Source organism: Chiloscyllium punctatum, chromosome 35 (genome assembly GCF_047496795.1).
Source record: "Chiloscyllium punctatum isolate Juve2018m chromosome 35, sChiPun1.3, whole genome shotgun sequence".
NCBI classification, from domain to species: Eukaryota; Metazoa; Chordata; class Chondrichthyes; order Orectolobiformes; family Hemiscylliidae; genus Chiloscyllium; species Chiloscyllium punctatum.
In genome coordinates this window covers 9,199,169-9,220,572 of record NC_092773.1, presented here as the reverse complement: position 1 = coordinate 9,220,572, position 21,404 = coordinate 9,199,169, and the positions used below count along the sequence as shown (strand labels likewise).

Genomic DNA, 21,404 nt, shown 5'->3' with positions numbered 1-21,404 from the left:
CCTTGCTGATTTCTGAAGTACCTGCACCAGGCGTTTGACAAACAGGAGTCTCTGCCACCAACTCAACAAAAATCCCGCTCTGCGATGTCACCCTCTCCGTCGCCAACATATAACCATATGTTGATCAAAAATATCTACACCTACCTGTTCTTGTGACCAAGTGGTAATCTGAGGCAAGAACCATTTAAAGCCACAGCAATTAAATCCAAAATAAGGAGCAGTTGTTCAGCACAAATTAGCTTCTTGAGATCTGAATGTATAAGTTATCTCTGGTCACAATATTCCAGATGCGGTCTCACCAACACCCTACATAATTGGAACAACACTTCTTTTGCAATAAATGTCAGAATTCCATCTTGGAGAGAAACAGTTTCACCTTATCTCAGTTTTGAACCCACCTCCGCTCATTCTGTATATCTGACTTCTTGTTCGAGACCATCCCACAAAAAGGAACATCTATTCAATGTCTACCTCATTAATCCCCTTGAACATTTTATTAACCTTAATCAGATTCCCCCTTATTCTTCTGAACTCCAGCAAGTACAAACTCAAGCTCTTCAACTGTTTCTCGTATGACAGCCTTTTTATGCCTGGAATCAACCTTATGAACATCTTCTGAACTGCCTCTAGTGCCACTACAACTTCCTCAAAAAGACCAAACCTGGTCACAATATTCCAGATGCGGTCTCACCAACACCCTACATAATTGGAACAACACTTCTTTTGCAATAAATGTCAGAATTCCATCTGCCTTTCTTATTATATGCTACACCTGCATACCCACTTTCTGCTATTCATGCATTAAGATGCCCAAATCCCTCTACCCTGACACACTTTGAATCTGGTTCCTATTTAAGCAATAATTTGCCCTTTTATTCTTCCAGCCATCCTGGACAACATCACCTTATCCACATTAAACCACTGAAGGAGCAGATGAGCCCTGTCATTGGAAACATAGAAAACACAGATTTTCAAAAAAATGAATAAACCCTTCTGCTTTTAGCACACACCGCTGATGAAAAGAGTACAGATGTATTAGGACAAGATTGTATCAGTTTTCAGTGTTCAAGGAATTATTTCCATTATCACATAAACAAATGTTTTTTTTGGACAATTTTAGGACAAGAATTATTGAAGTATTCAACATGTTCAATGATATGCAATAGGTTAGTAAACAATTCATGTTTCTTAGAATCAAGACTGTGTATTCATTTGGTTAAGAGAATGGGCAACAGCTAATCCTCTGAGACTGAACTGTTGTGGAATTTTGTGGACAAGCTTCCTGATGTTCTCCTGCCACCGCTGCCCTCCCCCTCAACTTAGACGATGCTAAGATTGCCCAACAAACCTGTTTAAAATATTATTCAAAGTGATCTCTTATGGAGTTGTCAAGTATGTGATATGTTTAACGGAGCAAATGGAAAGCTTCAAACAGTACATCTTCTCCAGCATCACAGCTTATCTCAAACGGATCTATTTATTGAGTTGACTAGGATCAATTGTTGAAGACAGTGTTAATTTGGAATGTTGGACTTTTTAAAGAGCATACGAACAAAAAGAAAAGCATTTAGTAATGAGTACAGAAACTGGTCTGGGGCAAGTCAGATCAAAACAATGCTGACACAATCAACAGCTGAATATGCGTTCCCTTGCTGACAGTGGAAAAGATTTGTTTTGTGTTTGATGAAAATTTGAAATCAAATTTGAAAATTTGAATTCCACCCAGCATTGTGCTGACTTTTATGACATGGAGGTAGCAGGTCAAGCCACATCAGCCTCACTGTAACTGGATTTGCAACACAGTGAAAATAAAATATTCAATGACCCTCCAAATGCTCTAACTGTTCCTAATCAGACTTTATGAATAACAGAGCTTGGACACAATTATAATTCGAACAAAAATTAATAATTTGTTAATTATTAAACAAAGTAATCTAATTGATATCCACAATCTAAAGCCTAATCTTTTTTGATCATAACCCTCACCCATAAACAGACAGTCACAGTTGATAAATTAAAAAAAAGGGTAATTTGCCAGTTTAATCAACAATTTTCAATGAATTATGCCCGGCCATCATGAAATCCTTGGATGATGCCTTGGTTGTTATCAAAATCCAGGAATTCCGTCCCGAATGTCACTGTGAATCAACATACCACAGGTAGATTGCAGCAGAACAACAAGGCACCTTGTCAAAGGCAGCAAGGGATGAGCAATAAGTGCTGGCCAGCTGGTGATATCCCACAAATAAATAAATTGAATGAATAAAAAGTAGAACTGATATCTTGCTTGAATTCAGAAGTCACTGGTGAATGGGATTTTTTGTCAGAACATTCAACAATTTGAGAACTGAAGGAACAATTTGATAACCAACACGATTCAAGAGAGAAACTCGAGAGAGTACAAGACGAAGCAGCACTGTCTCCAGAAGACTACAATAATCAGACCAGCAGCTGCCAATTCCAGAGTGGTGCTGATTCATTTATTGTGTCATTTATTAGAGCAGTAATGTGGTCACATGATTTTTTTCAGATCAGTTCCCAATAGCCAACATCTATCTTTATTCTTTCTCTTTGAAAACAAGTTCAAATCTTTACTTCAACTCACTATTCCAAATTAAAAAAATGAGAAAAATCAAAGAGAAATATTGATGGTCTGCACAATTCCATCTTGCTAAAACCATGGACAATTAAATGTGAAATAAAATTAAGGAGAAAAGACAGCATTCCACAAATAAGATCTAGAACAGATAGACTACAAGAAAGCCCAATCATGAGCTTACAAACTAACAAGTAGTATGGGAATGATTGAGCATTTAATGATCTATTGACTTGAATGAAACAAGCAGAGTTCAGTCAGTACATTCCCTCTAATTTCTCCAGCTGTTGTGTGGACCTCCAAGGTCTCTGTGAATCTGTCGACCTTTAAGTTTTGTGTTTTTTGAAACCATGCACCACAACGAGAAAGACGTTTTAAAAAAGAAAACAGACTTACCAGATGGCTGCATAATTTCACAGCAACAAATTTGATACCTACAGTGAAGCTTGTGTCTGTAGCTGTGGGTTCCTGCAATGTGCAAATAATCAGGAAACAGTAAGTTGTTTACAAGTGAAGCTGATTGTTTCTCAACTAACTGAGTATGTTTGAACTGGAAACAAGTCACAGAGACACAGATGAACAAAGAGAGAAAGAGACATAAGTACACAGTTGTTCTCTCCAGCAGTAACTACTTGTTTGCTGCAGTCAAAAAAAGTTTAAACTCAGAAAAAAACCTTTTCTGCAGAGTAACTGTGAGCTGTCACTTTTGAACTGATAAAACTGAGACATGGGATTAGTGAACTGTCCACTCTGCACTCACAAACCAATGGGAACTTGCGGAGAAGGACAACTGGATACCAATCGCCTGGTTGACTGAAGAAGGATTATTGTGACATTAGAACTGCTTTTTTGCAACCTTGGCTTGAAAGTCAGGTAAAATGGTGAACTATGTTTACTTTAAAAGAAACTTCAACCTTTAGTACGACTTCAGGAATAGTCAGATTCAATTCACAATGTGCTACCCCAGTGGGTCATGATACATATTTCTAATTTTATGCAATATTACGATTCTGTCTTTTATTTGGCTAATCACCAGAATTCAACACCCATAGCCACCATAATCTTTCAATAAACCAATTAGATATCTATCTCAGCATGATGACATGCACCTACTCCTCTGAATACTACCTTAAGGTAATGCACCTGTTTCTGTTCGAAATACTTGTGTTATTCACAATGGTTAAAATGAAATCTATCCTTTTGATGCTCAAGCAGTTTGTGGTTAAGGGCAGTGCTTATCTATTCGGGGGGTAAACCAGTAATGCAACACGATTGGGACAATGTGTTCTTTTTGGTGATTCAATAGCAATCTGTTCCAACCTTAGTTGAACACAGTGTTCCATTGAGGAACAGCTTTTGGAATATAATCCCTCAACAATGCAATGGATCAACTGGTGGTGTTACATCTGACAAGTGTACAAACTAATTTTGTTACAAGCAAAGACAGTCCAAGATGATGTCTTTTATTTAATAGGTTTTATGAGTCAGTCAAAGATTCAAGTGACGATATATTTCGGTCTTCAAACTATGTTGGGCAGGTTATACGCAACAATATGAAAGATAAAATGTCTGTTGAACAGAGAAAATTCTACTTAGCTTGCAGGTGTTTACTTAAAGCTGCTTAATCTTTCTCCTAAAGATCTTAGTTGGACATGGCATATCTCTCTATTACATGATTACGGCAAAACAAGATTAAAAATAATTCCATCAGGGAAGAAATAAATGAAGGAACTTTGACTTTCACTTCAGTGAACATGAATTCTGCTGGTTATATCAGTGAGGACAACTCCTTGATCATAGAGTCATGGAGATGTACATCATGGAAACAGGCCCTTCGGTCCAACCTGTCCATGCTGACCAGATATCCCAACCCAATCTAGTCCCACCTGCTAGCACCCGGCCCATATCCCTCCAACCCCTTCCTATTCATATACCCATTCAAATGCCTCTTAAATGTTGCAATTGTACCAGCCTCCACCACATCCTCTGGCAGCTCAATCCATACACGTACGTGAAAAAGTTGCCCCTTAGGTCTCTTTTATATCTTTCCCCTCTCACCCTAAACCTATGCCCTCTAGCTCTGGACTCCCCACCCCCAGGGAAAAGATTTTGTCTATTTATCCTATCCATGCCCCTCATAATTTTGTAAACCTCTATAACGTGACCCTTCAGCCTCCGATGCTCTAGGGAAAACAGCCCCAGCCTGTTCAGCCTCTCCCTGTAGCTCAGATCCTCCAATCCTGGCAACATCCTTGTAAATCTTTTCTGAACCCTTTCAAGTTTCACAACATCTTTCCGATAGGAAGGAGACCAGAATTGGACGCAATATTCCAACAGTGGTCGAACCAATGTCCTGTACGGCCGCAACAAAGCACTTTTTTTTCTGTAACTGATACAGTTCAGGCTTAGGAATGTATTAATTTGTGTGTCCCTAGTACTACCCACCACCAGAATTTCAACACTATATTTCAGTGAAAAATCCACTCCTTTGCCCAGAATTTTTCTTTTATTATTTGTCCATGGGATGGGGACATTGTTGGTGAGGCAGTATTTATTGTTCATTGCTAATTGTCCTGGAGAAGCTGGTGGTGATCTGCCTCTTGAATTCAGTATTTGGGAGTGCAGGTACACCTATGGTGCTGATAGAGAGAGAGTTCCAGGATTTTGACACAGAAACAGTGAAGGACAGTCAGGAATGGCATGAATATCCCCTTCCTGGAGATGGCACGGAACGTGATGAGAAGGACACATAATTGCCACCTCAACAAATAGGTTCTTGGTGACAAGGTCTTTCTCGACCTGCCTCCAATTAAAGGCCAAAGGGATTCAACCCCCCCACTGACCTGTTTACTTGCAGCAAGCAAACAAAAGAAGTGGCTGTTTCTTGGCAGGGAAACCAGGGCAACGTGCCTCCTGGGTTTGGGAGATGTAAAGATCTCCATTTTGCCAATCTGAGAGGGGGCATTGATGGGAAGCAGTCACTTGCTGCTGTAAACTACTCCTATGAGCTGTGTCTTCAACTTCCCCATCCACCATCCATTCCCTGCAACCAGCACCACGACCCCCAAGACCATCTATCGCCACAAAAATGACTTCCTGTCTCATTTCAGCTCTTTATGCAAATGCAGCCTGGAAATTCATTGATGATCTTTGTGGATGCTGTTGCTTTTGAAGGAACCTTGGTGAATTGTTGCAGTGTATTTTTTACATGCCACACACTGATGCCACTATGTGTTGTTGCTGGAGGGATTAAATGTTGAAAGTCATGACAGAGTGCTGATTAAGCTGGCCATTTTGTCCTGATTTGTCTTGTGAGCGAATGATTTTATTGTCACCTGTATTTTACAGTGAGAACAGTAAAATACACTGTAAAGCTTTTCCAATGTTGCTGTCATCCAGCGCCATTTTGAATAGTTTTAAGAATAAGAAATAAAGATGATAGCTCACAGAGAATCCATCAGTCCTGAGCCAGCTCATCATCAACAATGCCAATGCAACTAATCCTCGTCCATTGCCTTGCTGCCATTTACATTCGACCCAACCAATATTGAAATCGACACTCTTCAGGTGCCATTTTTCACCACTGGGTCTAACTCGCTGACATTGCCTCTGCCAATGTAGTAACCGTCAATTCTAATGTGAAACCCTGTGCTCACTCCAGAAAAATAAGTAGGGTCTCACTCGTTGCTGCTGTGAGGATTGCACTGGGCTCACTTGGCTCCACCATGAGTCTGTGCTGGGCCCACTCAAGTCTGTCCTGGACCCTCTTGAGTCTGTGCTGGGGCTCCTTGTTGCTGCTGATGCCATCCAAAGTCAAGACAAAAGGTAAGTAAAAAGAAAAGCTGTCAAACTGGACGAGCCCCAGCTCAGGAGTCCTACTGTGCCGCCATTTGAATGACTATCTTGATGAAGGTCTGTGTTGAGTTCCCTGAGCATTATTGGAGTTGTACTTGTCTCTGCAATTGGACAGGAGTTCATGACATCCTGACTTGTGTCTTCTAAATGGTGAACAAGCAACGGGCAGACAGGTGAATTACTTGGCAAAGAGTTCCTAGCTGTTGTTCGGTAAAATATGTGATACTGGAAGATGTTGAGTTTTGGGAAAACTGCTGGCCAGGGATTTGTAATGCTGGCACTTTCCCTCTCCGTCTGATGCTTTCTTTCATTTATTTGTTGGGGGCACGTTGATCTTGCTGGGGGAGTCTCACCCAGAAACTTCTCAGGCTCTTTGTGGTGGATCCTTCTCAGGACACTGAGAGAACCCACAAGCCTTTCCAGAGCCAAAAGATATTCGCTTACAGTCAGCTGGTTATGTCTCCTGACTGGGTGGAAAGGGAGGTGGTGGGGGGGGGACAGGCCCAAGTAGGTTGCGACGACTTAAATTTCATTCACGGGCTGGAGGCCATCCAAAGACTTAAGAAGTGCAATTCAGAACGCTCCATCACCCAACACCATGCTTCATTGGGGAGAAGGGCGGGGGTGAGGGTGGGGCGGGAAACCCGGTGGGCGCGGCCAGGGGCGTGCCCGACTCGCGGTGATGGACCTCACTTGTAGCCAATCGGCTCCCACCCCTACATACCTCTTCACCAATAGGATGGCCGGGGTTCGAGGCGGGGGAGGGGGCGGGACCTGTCCACGACCGTTGGCGGTTGGGCGGCGCGTGCGGCAGTTTCTCGCTTTTGGGCGGCGTCGAGCGAGCGGCGAAGTCGTCGCTCTCACGAAGTTGCAATATCGCGGTTATAATCCAGCAGGCGATCTGTTTTTTTTTGGTTTTACTGAACAGTCCTGGACAAATCATGAGGTAAACTGTAGTTATTTTCACGGCGGGGGGGTGGTGTTTAATATTCAAACCACAATTTCGACCCCCCTCACTCAACTTTTATGCGTGTTTGGATCCGAGTTGTTGTTGTAGTAGTAGTATTAGTGCACATCGTTATAATTTGCACGTTTTTGTTCGGGGGGGGGGGGCAGTGGGAGACAGGTGGAATTGCTTCGCGGCGAGTTTTGTATCTTTCTGCACTCGCAGCTTGTGCTTTAAAAATAAAAACAGCGTTTGCTTCGCGTCGACTCTTGGTCTGTCGCTGCCTTGGGATGGAATGACATGACATGAGCTGCCGTCGGCGTTTTTGTCTTACTTTTCGTACTTGGCCGTCGAAGTTGACGCACCGCTCGGCGGATGGAGTTGTGTCTGGGTTGACCGTTCGGTGGTGAGCGCCGCTGCCTCCCAGCTCCAGGGACCTGGGTTCGATCCCACCCTCGGGGCCGGCTGTCAGCGCGGAGTTTGCACTTTCTCTGCTTGGCTTCCTTCCCACAGTCTCAAAGATGTGCTAAACTGCCAACAGTGAGTGGGTCAGTCGTGAGAAATACAGGGTGGGAGAATGGGTCTGGACCGGATGGTGTGGGCTGAATGGCCTGACTCCCAAAATGTGGGTCTGGACCGGATGGTGTGGGCTGAATGGCCTGACTCCCAAAATGTGGGTCTGGACCGGATGGTGTGGGCTGAATGGCCTGACTCCCAAAATGTGGGTCTGGACCGGATGGTGTGGGCTGAATGGCCTGATTCCAAAATGTGGGTCTGGACCGGATGGTGTGGGCTGAATGGCCTGACTCCCAAAATGTTGGGATTTCATGAACGATCAACATGAAGGGAGAGTTTATTCCAGATCAGATATTGCTGTTTGTTTGGCTGTTGCCTCAAGGAGGATCGCACACGCACTTGATGGCAAACCTTTCCTGGCAGCAGAACATCCAGAGAACTGAAAAATGGTCGAGGGAAAAAAAGATAGATCTGCATTTGCACAGCCTTTCTCAACCTGCAGATGACCTGAGTGATTAGATTAGTTGAGATTCCGTACAGTGTGGAGACAGGCCCATCGGCCCAACAAGTCCACACTGACCCTCTGAAGAGCAACCCACCCAGACCCATTCCCCTACATTTACTTTGACTAATGCACCTAACACTATGGGCAATTTAGCATGGCTAACTAAATTGGTTCACAAACCTTCACTAACTAAAATGGTTCACCTAACCTGCATACCTTTGGACTGTGGGAGGAAACCGTAGCACCGCAGACATGGGGAGAATGTGCAAGCTCCCCACAGACAACAGTTACCCAAGGCTGGAATCTTACCCAGATCCCTGGTGCTGTGAGGCTGCAGCGCCAACCACTGAGACACCATGTTGCTCGTGGGAAACAGCGCAGCCAGTTTGTGCACGTAACACCCTGATTATGAACAGAGTGTCATTTTTTTAGTTATGTCGGTTGAAGGCTGGGTATGGTCGAAGATGTTGGGCGAACATATGTTCGTGCACTGAGAATTTTCCTCCAGCTTGGATATTCTGAATTTTTAAAGTCCTGAAGAAAACAACGGAACCATCTGAAGATCTAAACTTCTACCTCCCTGCTTTAACCACCACCACCAACCTAAATATTTGCAATTCTTGTTTGTACTTGAAGGCGTCCAATGAGATTGAAATACAAGCAAAATACTGCAGATGCTTGAAACCTGAAATCAAAACACATGGGATCTGGCAGCATCTGTGGAGAGAGAAATAGAATTAACTCTTGAGCCCAGTATGTCTCCTCTTCAGTGCAATTTAATTCCTTTAAAACTGATCTTTTGACATATTACCCGAGTATGCCCCTGTCTCAAGTTTTGTCGGGTAAAGCTCCAAGTGAAACACTGGAGAATATTGCCAGAGAAATTCAAATAGTTCTAGTTTGTTGCTGTTTGTTTTGTGTGAACCAAATTGCCTGAGCTTTGGCCATTGTGTTGCCATTTGCTGATTGTCAAAACACTGCTGCTATTTCCCTGACATGGACAGCTCTGAAGGTGCTGGTGATATTTACGTACAAAGCAGTCATAATTTCATTCGGGTCCCTGAATTTCTTCTCATGCGCACAGTTCAGATCTGATCCAGATGTCAAGCCCCTTGTTGCAAGGTTTGTAGCTCAGGTTGAGGTTTTCAGTTTCGAAGTGTGATAATACCTTCTTGTGGCCATCTCGATGATCTCTCTCTTCTGAAGTAGCGTTATTAAGGAAATTGCTTTTAGTTTGTCTGAAAATTGGCATTTTCCAGCTGCAAAGATTGGCACTTGAAAATCAGGAAGGCGGTAACACATCTTAAGTTTTGTTGATCAATGTACTGAGCCCATGAGTTGTAAACTTCGGAATACATGAGTACAGTGAAAAGTGTACCAAGTTGCTATTCTTTGGTGCCATCTTGGTTTCAAACTAGAATAAAAAAAATTGAAATGAAAGAAAGCCGAAGGTTAGGAAAAGCATTCAGATCTGAAAGTCTAAGCTTTACCTCAATACCTCAGGTTGACTGAGACTCCAGGCCATGGCTGGCCCAAATGCCTGCAAATCTCTCATTGATCGCTGGGAGGAGCCATGTTCTTCCTGCCACTGCCACTTGAAGCCAGTTTTTCTAAGTGGTCAACCATGATGACAATGGGTTCTTCAAAAATTAATTTAATGCTGTTACTGACAGAACTGAAGACGGCCCAGCGAACAATTTGTTTGCACTTCACATCCTCTTGATCAATCTGCAGGACCCTGAAGCATTTGTGGAAGGCAAGGTATTTGTGTACACTTGCACTTTGGCACTGGACCCCAAATCATCACTTCTATTTGAACTTTTTTTTTCTCTCTTCATCCTTCCTTCTTTATTATTGTGTGTTTGCATTTCTTCTCTCTTGGGAATGCTGTCTCATATACTCATTCCCTAAATATATAGTATTCTAAGACCCTCCTAATCTCATGTTGCCACATCAAGCATGACTCCCATCAAGATCAGCTGACAGTTCCGTGCTGTACGTGTTATCTTTGGAAGGGCTGGAATCTTCTGAATGAACAGGAACCCTATTTACCCCAGTTTCCTCTCTCTTCACTTTTGTACCAATGCAGCTATTGGAGGCTATTCTTGACAAGTCCCCCCCCCCCCCCAATGCAACTCGTCCCTCACAGCGGTGAACCTGTCGTTGAAGCCAGTGGATGAGTTTTTTACTGTTGCCTCCCCATTCCTTTTTATGGTTATTGTTCGCTTATAAATGAAGTCCTTGATGTCTGTGCTTTTCTTCTGGGTGATTTGATTGATATTATGGCTTTGATGGAAATATGGCTGAGAAATGATGGTGCCCTACTTGTAAATGAAGCTATTTTGCCATACATCTTGCACAGATGGTCAGCATGTTATTATGAAGTCATGGAGTTATGCAGCTTGGAAACAGATCCTTTGATCCAACTAGTCCACACTGTCCATGTTCCCAAATTGAGCTCACCCCACTTGCCCTGTTTGGGTGACATCACATCTTGATCTGGCTACTCTATCACTGACACATTTTAATCACAGTCACTGAATTATACGGATGGAAACAGACCCTTTGGTCCAATTCCTCCATGCTGACCAGATGTCCTAAACTGATATCATCCCATTTGCTGGCATTTGGCTTATATCTATATTAAACCCTTCCTACTCAGATGCCTTTTAAATGTTGTAATTGTACCAGCCTCCACTAATTCCTCTGGTAGCGCATTCCATACACACTCTACCTTCTGCATGAAAAAGTTGGCCCATCAGGTTCATTTTCAATCTTTCCCCTTTCCCCTTAAACCTTTGCCTGCTAGTTTTGAGACCCCTTACCCTGGCTCTTCACTCTTTACATGGCCCTCATGGTTTTATAAACTTTGAGTTGGTGTAACAACATGGGGTAAACCCTCCTACTTAATTTAAACCAGCAACACAAAAGATTTATTCCTTGCAGTAATCTGTGAAAATTCAAGAGGCGAAGAACTATTTGAAGTAGGAATTAGCAACTTTTATCTCTTCAAGTATAACAGAATAATTAACCAACAACTATTTATAATTCCTTCCTCAAACCTATCTTTTACCTTCCCATCTATAATACTAGTCTGATTAAAATCCCCAATTAAGATTTGCCAAAATTCAACTTTCAAAAAAAAACTAGCTAGATGTTAAATCATCTTTTCTGCTTCTTAGGGATTGTTGCCTCACAGGTCATGGATCGATAAAGGTACCTTTAAGAGAGCTATTCTTTGTGCAGTCTGTAGGTGTCGTTGGTTTGGCGTTCTCCTCCCAACTATGGGGTTTTCCCCGGTCATATACCCCCAAAGCATTGGATTGTGTCTTTGGCTTTTAAGATGGTCAATATACTAAATTCAAACTTGATTGGAATTTGGTATTTTTCGGGGAATAATTTAACTGATTGCCCTAATTTGAATCAGTGTTGTTGTTTCCAGGCAACCCAGCTAATCTAGCTTTCGCCCAAGTGTTACATTGTTAACTTATTCAGAACACTTGGTGTAGGCCGCTTTTAACTTTCTTAAAGGTACAGTGCGCCCACATGTTCATAACACCTCCCCCCCCCCCTTAAGAAAAAAGAACCATCGTAATGAAGAGGTAGCTTCATTTTATTTCTATTTTTAGACACATTACCCAAATATCCAGATAACGTTAATATAAGTTCACTTTAACTTCTTTGCATACACCTGTATATATGCATATAACATTAAATAAATACAAATCCCATCTAAATTTTATTGGTCAAATCTGCAATAATGCATCTGCGATTATATTTTTTAAGATCCGCAACATGTTACAGACTTTTAAGTTAAAAATCATACATAAGACTCCAACGAAATAGTCTCATTCTTGTCTTTAAAGCATTCTAAGAATGTTAGCGGATTGTGATCCATGTACACAAACTTCTCCAACACATTGTTCGTGATATACACAATAAAATGTTGTCAGGCCAGTACCAAACTCAATATTTCTTTTTCGATGATCAAGTATTTCATATGGTGGATGTTGATCTTCTTTGAAATGTAACCAACTGGCAGTTCAGTCCCATCCTTATCTTCCTGTAGGAGTACAGCTCCAATTCCTGTGTCACTAGCATCGATAGCGACTTTAAAAGACTGAAATGTTTGGTGGTTAAAATGGCTTTTAAATGATCGAATGCCTCTTGGCATGGTTCTGTCCACTGAAATTTTGTGTTCTTCTTCAGCAAATTGGTTAATGGTGCCACTGCACTGCTGAAGTTTGCAACTAACTTTCAATAGAATTCACTGAGTCTTAAGAATCACAGCACCTCTTTCTTCGAGATTGGTCGTGGAAATTCCTTGATGGCTTTCGTCTTTGTGTTCTGTGGGGTCAACCTTCCATGACCGATGTTATGTCCCAAGAACGTCACGTCTGCTTTCACGAATTCAGTTTTATTTAAGATTATCACCAGTTTTCCTTCTTGAGGTTGTTCAAAGAGCTCTGCCACCTATACCATGTGATGTTTCCAGGACTTACTAAAGGTCACTACATTGTCCAAATAGACTGCACAGTTTGTTAAGCCAGCCACAACTCTGTTCAGGGGTCTTTGGCATGTGATGGGTGTGTTCTTCATTTCAAAGGGCATCACTTTAAACTGCTATAGCCCATTTAGGGTTACAAATGCAAAACTTCCTTTCGCTGTCTCTGATAAAAGTACTTGCCAGTAACCACGTATAAAGTCCAGCTTAGTGATATAACTGGCTTCTCTGACTTTATCAATACAGTCCTCCAACGTAGGATTTGCATATGAGTCCGATTTTATAAAGGCGTTGACCCTCATAAAGTCCATGCAGAATCATTGAATCCTGTCTGGTTTTGGAACTAAGACTTTTGGCGAACTCCACTCGCTCTGGCTTGGTTCAATGATGTCTTCGTTGAGCATGGCCTCCACCTCCATCTAGACCTGTCTGGCTTTGAAAGGATTGAGCTGATCAGGGTGTTGCTTTATCAGAATAGTATTCCGTACGTCTACTTTATGTACGATAGCATTAGTCCTCCTCATCTGATTCTTACATATGTCTTTATACTGCAGTCGCAAATCTTTCAATTGCGTTCTATGCTTCTGAGAGATATAGTTTACTAACCTATCCTGCTCCTCAAGGACTTCATGTTTTAATCTATTTTGAGACACCTCAAAATCCACATCATCTGGATTTGATTCCTCACTGTGTGGGGCAGGAACTAACACCTGTTTCTCCAGTTCTTTCTCTCCAGTGTAACATGGTTTCAACATGTTTACGTGACATACCCGACACCTTTTTTTTTCCTAACTGGCATCTTGACTAGATAGCTCACCTGACTCAACTTTTTGTCATTTTGATAAGGACCACTAAACCTGGTTTTGAAAGCATCTACTATCACCTGCTTCATTCCATACTGTGCCTTCTTTAGGTGCTGTTTAGATAACTCACCTTTTTGATTTAGTCTCTCCCTCACCTCCAATACATACATAATCCAAGTGTGGGATCTCCGACTTTGGTCCTGTCAATTTTTCTTTCATTAATTTCAAAGGGCCTCTCACTTCATAACTGAATATTAACTTGAAGGGAGTGAATTGAGTAGATTGATTTGGGGCATCTCTAATGACAAACAATATGAATGGGATACCTTTATCCCAATCATTCGGGTAGCCCTGACAGTATGCTGTCAACATGGTCTTCAAGGTCTGATGCCACCTTTCTAAAGCTCCCTCGGATTCAGGATGATATGCACTGGATTTAAAGTGCTGTATACTTAAGCTATCTATAACCACCTCAAACAGCCTAACAGTAAAATTTGACCCTTCGTCCAACTGAATCTTTTTGTGTAGCCCTCACCATGTTAAGAAAGCTACTAACTCCTTTTTTGCCATGATACTCCGTAATGGAATTGCCTCCAGAAATTTGCTAGACACATCCATTATGGTGAACAAGTACTGGTTCCCACTTTTAGTTCTCGGGAGGGGACCCACACAATCAATTATAACCCGCATGAAAGGTTCTTCAAATGCGGGGATTGGCAACAAAGGTGCTGGTTTATTACCATCCGTGGCTTACCTACCATTTGGTATGTACGACACGTACAGCAAATGTTAACCACATCCTGGTGCATTACAGACCAATAAAAAGTGCTTTTGTACCTTTTAGTCTGAGTCTTTCACACCCCAAGGTGACCTCCCACAAGTAGTTCATGTGCTACCCATAACACCTGGTGTCAGTATGCTACTAGCAACACAATGTGGTGCACTTTTGGCCCATTTCTCCTCTGCACTAAACTGCCGTGGACTCCATTTCTGACTTAGGATTCTATCTTTCAGATAATAACCCTCTGGAATATTCTCTCTCTTTTTCAGACTACGCATCTGCATATGTATTTTTTTATCATCGTGTCTTGCTTTTGCAAGTCTCTTAGTATTTCAGGACTAAACACTTCTGTCTGACCCTCTGCCTGTTCAAGTTTTTCCTGCATCATTATGTCAAACAGGGTTTCTGCTAACTGAACCTCAACTCCTTCATCTTTCTCTTTACTTTTCACTTTGTGCTGTGACTTAAGAAAGTGGGATCTGGTTACCACAGTCTGGGAAAATATCAGGATACTTCTGTTTTAATTCTTCAGTCTCTTGGTCTTCCTTGAGCCTCTCCACAACAAGGGGTGTCCCTCCCACCTTGGATCCTGCCAAATCATTCCCAAGAACAAACTGAATTCCTGGAACTGACACTCTGTCTCTCCCACTGTAACTTCCCCAGTCTTAAGTTGGCACTCCAACCTGATTTTACATAGGGAAATGCAAATTTCTGTCCATCTATCCCACAAATTACCACACACTGGGGTAACAGAGCAGAAAGAGTGCATATTCGCTCATCCCTTAGTATCAGTGACTGGTTAGTTCCTTTACCTCTCAAAATTAGAATATTTGTCCTTCTCCCCTTGTTCTTTCTGAGTAAACTTTACCCACAGAGGCAAATTCTTTGTGGAGATCAGGTGCTAACTCCATACTCAGCCGCTGCCTCGGCCATGCACTCTCCTGCAGCTCCTGTGCTCTCCTTAGGGTCTCCTTTATCACCTTCACTAATGCCACTGACTTAGCTTCTTTTACCACATCTTTTCCCACAGTGTCTTTCTTTAATGACCAGCCCTGTGACTTTGTGTCCCACCTTCTGGCAGTGAAAACACCTTTTCCGAGTGCCCTTCTAAAACCACTGACACCTGTAACTTTCTGTGTCCCATTCCATTACAGTGAAAACACCTGAGGCCTTTCACCTCCTGTCCACCCTCTTGAACTTCTTTAACCTGTGGTAAACTCTTACCAGTGTTCCCTACTCTTGGACCTCCCCTTCTCCCAACTTCTGGTGAATTGGCTATGCTAAATTGCCCGTAGTGTTAGGTAAGGGGTAGATGTAGATGTAGGGGTATGGGTGGGTTACGCTTCGGCAGGGCGGTGTGGACTTGTTGGGCCGAAGGGCCTGTTTCCACACTGTAAGTAATCTGATCTAATCTTCTATCCATCACAGGACGAAATTCCGGCTGGAAGCTTCTCTTTTGCATCAATATGTCCTCATCTGTTATTCTGCTGCCCTTCTCACATTCTGAAATTTCTGTTCCTCCATGTGAATTCTCACCATCTCCTCTGGAAGTGAATTTTTAAACTCCTCCGGCAGATTTCTCTCTCTTAGAGCCTCAAGTGTCCTATCTATTTTTAAAGCATGCACCCATTGATCAAAATGGCTTTGTTTAAATCTTTTGAACTCAACATAACTCTGATCTGATTCCTTCTTTGTGTTTTCTGAACCGCTGTCTATATGTTTCTGGTACAATTCGTCAGCACTTAAAATAGCTGCTGTTTGGATGCTGCTGAACTGCTGTGCTCTTCCGGCACCACTGATCCAGAATCTGGTTTCCAGAATCTGCAGTCATTGTTTTTACCTTTAAAATAGCCTGTTTAACTGTAACATAATCTCTTCACCTCTCGTCTGATGGTGCAGCAAATACCTCACAAGCTCTGCCTACCTAGTGTTACCCATAAATCCTTGGACCACTCCATCTGTCTAGCCAATTTTTCAAATGAAATAAAGAAGGCTTCAACATCTTTCTCATCAAAGTGAGGCAGAGTTTTGAAATATTTATATACACTACTATCTTCTCTTTTAATCTCCATCCTGTTAACTTGACTTTGCTCCCTAAGTTGCACCTTCAAATTCTGTCTTTTTGTCTCTCCCTTTCTTCTCTCTCTCTTTGCTCAGCTAAGAACCTTCTCTCTCTCTCTCTCTCTCTCTCTCTCTCTGTTTTTCTTCTAATTCCATTTTCCTCAATTGTAATTCAAGTTTTTCTGCCTTTACTGCAGTTGTCTGTCTCTCTGATATCCCTAAGTGTTTGAGTAACTCCCTTACAATTTGAGCTTTACTTTTGTCCTTGGTTAAGCCCAAATCTAACTTCTTTGCTAATTCTAAAAGTATGGCCTTTTTCTTTCTTTCTAAATGTTCTTGGCAAATTGGAGAACATCTTCAAATCTCAGAACCTCTTTAGCAATTTTTAAGAGCTATTTCCCTCTAATTTAATCAGCCACAAGTCAATGAAATTAAACAAATTGTCTCACCTATGTTTTATTTGTAATATCGGACACTAACCTGCAAGTGTTTAGATCTGGGATTTTTTGTACATCTAAATCTATTCAAATCTGTCATCTCCAAAATCCAAGACCCAAACTGTTCAAATAGTTGGCAAAAGCCCCCTAAACTGTTCAAATCCCAATGGTGAGCCTTCAAATTGGTGCGACACTGTGTAAACCGTCATGCTTAATTTAAACTCGCAATACAGAAAAGATTTGTCACATGCAGTAATCTGTGAAAATTCGAGAGGCCAAGAACTACTAAAGAAAGAATGAACAACTTCATTTCTTTAAATATGATAGAGAATAATTTACTAACGACTATTTACAACTCCTTCCTTTAACCTATCGTTTACCTTCCTTTCTATAATACTAGTCCAGTAAAACCCCCGATTAAGATTTACCATAATTCAGCTTTTAAAAAAAAGCCAGATGTTGAATCTTTTTTTCTGCTTCTTAGGGATTTCTGGCTCACAGGTCAAGGATTAGTAAAGGTATCTTTAAGAGAGCTATTCTCCGGGCAGTCATTGGTTTGGCAGTTCTCCTCCCAACTGTTCAGTTTTACCCAGTCTTATACCCCCAAAGCATCGGATTGTGTCATTGGCTTTTAAGATGTCAATATACTAAGTTCAAACTTGATTGGAGTTTGGTATTTTTCGGGGTATAATTTAAACCGATTGGCCTAATTTGAATCTGTGTTGTTGTTTCCAGGCAACCCAGCTAATGTAGCTTTCGCCCAAGTGTTACATTGTTACTTATTCGGAACACTTGGTGTTGTCAGGTAGTTCTGCTAGCTTTTAACTCTTAACGGTACAGTACACCCACATATTCATAATAATGGTCACCCTTCAACTTCCCAATTCTGTAGGGAAAAAAACCTTAGACTATTCAGCCTCTCCTGATAGTTTATATCCTCCAACTCCGGTAAAATCCTCATTGACCTTTTCTGCACCCTTTGAAGATTAATGACATCTTTGCTGTCGCAGGGAGGCTATAATTGAATGCAGTATTCCAAATGTGGCATAACCCATGTCCTGTGCAGCTGAAATATGAATTCCCAACTCCTGTATTCAGTGCAGTAACCAATGAAGGCAAGCATGCTAAATGCCTTCTTCATCACCCTGTCTACATGTGACTTCACTTTCAAGGAACTATGCACCTGCGCCCATAGATCTCTTTATTTGGCAACACTCCCAGGGAATTACCAATAACTATACAAGCCCCACTCCTGATTTGCCTTACAAAAATGCAACACTTCGCATTGGTCCCTGATGATTTAACTTATTTATTAATTCTAAAAGTATGGCCTTTTTCTTTCCTTCTAAATACTTTTGGCAAATTTGAGAATCATCTTCAAATCCCAGAAACTCTTTCGCAATTTTGAGCCATTTCTCTCTCTTATGGTTTAATCAACCACAAGTCACTGAAATTAAAAAAAATTGTTTCCTATGTCTTATTTGGAATTAGGACACTAACCTGAAAGTGTTTAAATCTCCTAGGATTTTTCATACCTCCAAATCTATTCAAATCTGTCTAAACCAGTTCAAATCTCAAATCCAAGACCCAAACTCATGATGAAGCTGCTGTTGTCCTTTAAAATAATCTTCGCTGTCCACTATACCAGCAATTTTGGTGTCATTTGCAAATGTACGGACTAAAATAACTGTACAGAGGCCAGGCTCCCATTACCAAGTCATATTTTATTTACTTGTACCCAGTTGCACTGGTCTGCAGTCAGCCAGTTTGGAGTCAGTCCCCTGAACTGGGGAGATTCTAAATCCCCTCTTTACATTTGTCAGCCAGTGCTTCAGCAATCAAGGATCTTGTAGTCAGTGAGGTCCATCTGGTTCCAATCACTGCACTAACCCACACCTCCATATATTCACATCCAAATTATTGATCTAACCGATGACCCGTGGAGTGTCTTACTGTGCTTCACTGCTCTTATCTGTTGTTTTGTATTCTCATTCTCCAGTGCCCAAACAAACACTCCAAAAATGCTCTCATCATCTTAACTTGACTGCTTCCATCCTTCAAGTTTTGCGCTGAGCATCTTCTCATCTGCAGCCATTTCAAATCTCATCTTCATTTGACATGCACTTCCTCTGCAGGATTTACTGCCCTCTTGTCTTCTCATTATCTCACCCTCCTTTTAAAATATCCAAAGCGTGTTCATGGATATCCTTTGAATTTGCCATCTTGCATCATCTTGCTATTTCCACGAGGTCAATGACTCACAAGGTTCTCTCTGACATTACTTTTTATTAATCTTCCTTCATATCCTCGTTGCCTCTCCTCATACTCCTTTATTCTGTGTATGTTGCCAGATGAAGCAAAGCTCCTCAATTTACTTACAGCTGTGCTTCCAAAATCTTAATTCTGGAGCCTTTGCATTGCCATTCAGCTTTAAACAACTGCTGTGCTGGTCAAGGACATTCTCAAAGGGCACCCTTGAATTCCTTGTCCTCATTAAAATCACCCAGGCTAATTCCTGATTGTGGTACTCATAGCTGTTCCATTAGTTAAAGGATGTGGACTTGCACATATGTGGAGACTTATTCTCTTCCTATCTCTGGTTATTACTAACTTTCATGTGCAGTATGAGTTGTTACAACTGAGTGACGTGGGGTGAACTTAAACCTTGTTCCATTCCTCCACTGGTCGCAATGAAGTTCACATTTTACCGGGGAGATGTTTGTGCCTGATATGTACAGATCACGCTGAATGTAGCTCAGTATTAGAAACAAATCACCTTGGTTTCTGAATGTACAAGACTTTGAGCAGCAGATCGTGATAGCCATGAATGGCCTTAGGCAGTGGAGCTGAGCTGTTTGCCAGATCTTCGTTCAGTCAGTGTGAATGGTGAAACAGGGTAGCTGGAGCAATCAAATGGACTCTTGTTGGGGGCTGAAATGGTATCTTTGGAAGGAGGGCTGATGGGAAAAGGGAGCATCTAGACAAAAGATTCCTCAGCGAATTGGAAATCAGAGGGTTTGTTCATCTCTATTCTTTATAATGCTCATATTTTATCTTTAATTTCCCTTCATGTTTGTAATGCCATGATGGCAGTGAAATAAAGGCCTTTGGATTAGCCATGTGTTGAAATCTTATCTTTTACTACAAATCAAGACCCTAATTCATTTAAAATACAACTTCAGCAGAAGTATAAAGTTTATGAACAAAAGCCTTGCAAATATATTCAACACCCTTGGGGGGGAAAAAATAGATACACAACAATCACCAAGGCTAGGGATATAATATAAATGTTGTTCGGAATGCTTTCTTCATGCTTGTATTCAAATTAAACTTAGAAACAGGATAGTTATGGGATGGTATTGTCACTCTGGAAAAGAAGGAACATCTGATGGCTTTATAAACTCCAAGTTATTTAAGCAACACTGATGGTTGAATACATTGCAATTTCTAATTAATAGTGAATTTGCATAATCTATATTGGAGGAATAATAGCTATTTAATTTGGGGAGTAGAAGCTCTGGAAAGTGTGGTCACAAAACATTCATTTTGAGAGGATAAAAAAGGCAAGTGATAATTAATTTGAGAGTTGACTGAATATTATTTGAGGGGAAATTGAAATGCAGTATTTTGAGTTGTTCATTGGAGCAACGATAATAACTTGAACTGGTGTGAGGAAGTTGATGACTTTAAGGAACAATTCTGTAGTCTTACTGTTAAGCAGTTATAATATTGCCCTGTAGCTGAAGTGAAATATGTCTCAATATTGTACAGTTGCATGGTGCAATCTTACCTTCGGACAAATTATGTGATTTGATAAAATGTGTAAACTCTTACAACTTATTATACTTCACAGCTTGCAGCAATGGGAATTGAAAAGAGGAAAACAGTCCATTTGATTGAGGTTGCATTCCGTTTTTTTAAAACAAATTCTCTCCATTTTTCTGAAGGTGGAGCAGGTGTTACCTGAGGTTGACTTTGTTCTCATTTGATTGCGATGTGTGGATACGTTCAGCAGGGGTTACAAATAAGAGAAAAGAATGAGCATTTAGCAGCATCTTTAACAACTTCAGAGCAATCCAAAATGCCTTGTAGTCAGTTGATATTTTTCCTTTCTCAGACCTGGAGCTGAAGAGGCTGCTTGTGGTGGCCTGACAAATTGACACCAGTAACACTTGTCTTCAGCAAAGGTGAATGCTTTAGCTTTGCCATTTTGGAGTGCACTGTATTTGACACCAGTTCGAACATCAAAAGTTAAGCATCACATGATGTATTGGTTCTGTGGGTGACTTGGTTTGGTCTATCAGCTGGCATTTCTGTATTTCACTAAAAGGAACATGAAAAAGAACTTGAGGGCCCACTGATGCATTGTGTGCTAAGATAGACATTATGAATATGTTCAG

The 21,404-nt window shown here is 41.3% G+C and overlaps 1 protein-coding gene across 1 annotated transcript in view; it reads left to right on the top strand.

Annotated features, from left to right (window-relative positions):
• Positions 1–7,270: 7,270 nt before the first annotated feature.
• Positions 7,271–21,404, top strand: part of LOC140459619 (phosphatidylethanolamine-binding protein 4) — a 461,051-nt gene continuing 446,917 nt past the window's right edge. The window contains exon 1 of the mRNA XM_072553909.1: positions 7,271–7,397. Coding sequence (XP_072410010.1) covers positions 7,393–7,397 — 5 coding nt within the window. The 5' untranslated portion in view covers positions 7,271–7,392. The remainder of the gene's footprint in view (positions 7,398–21,404) is intronic.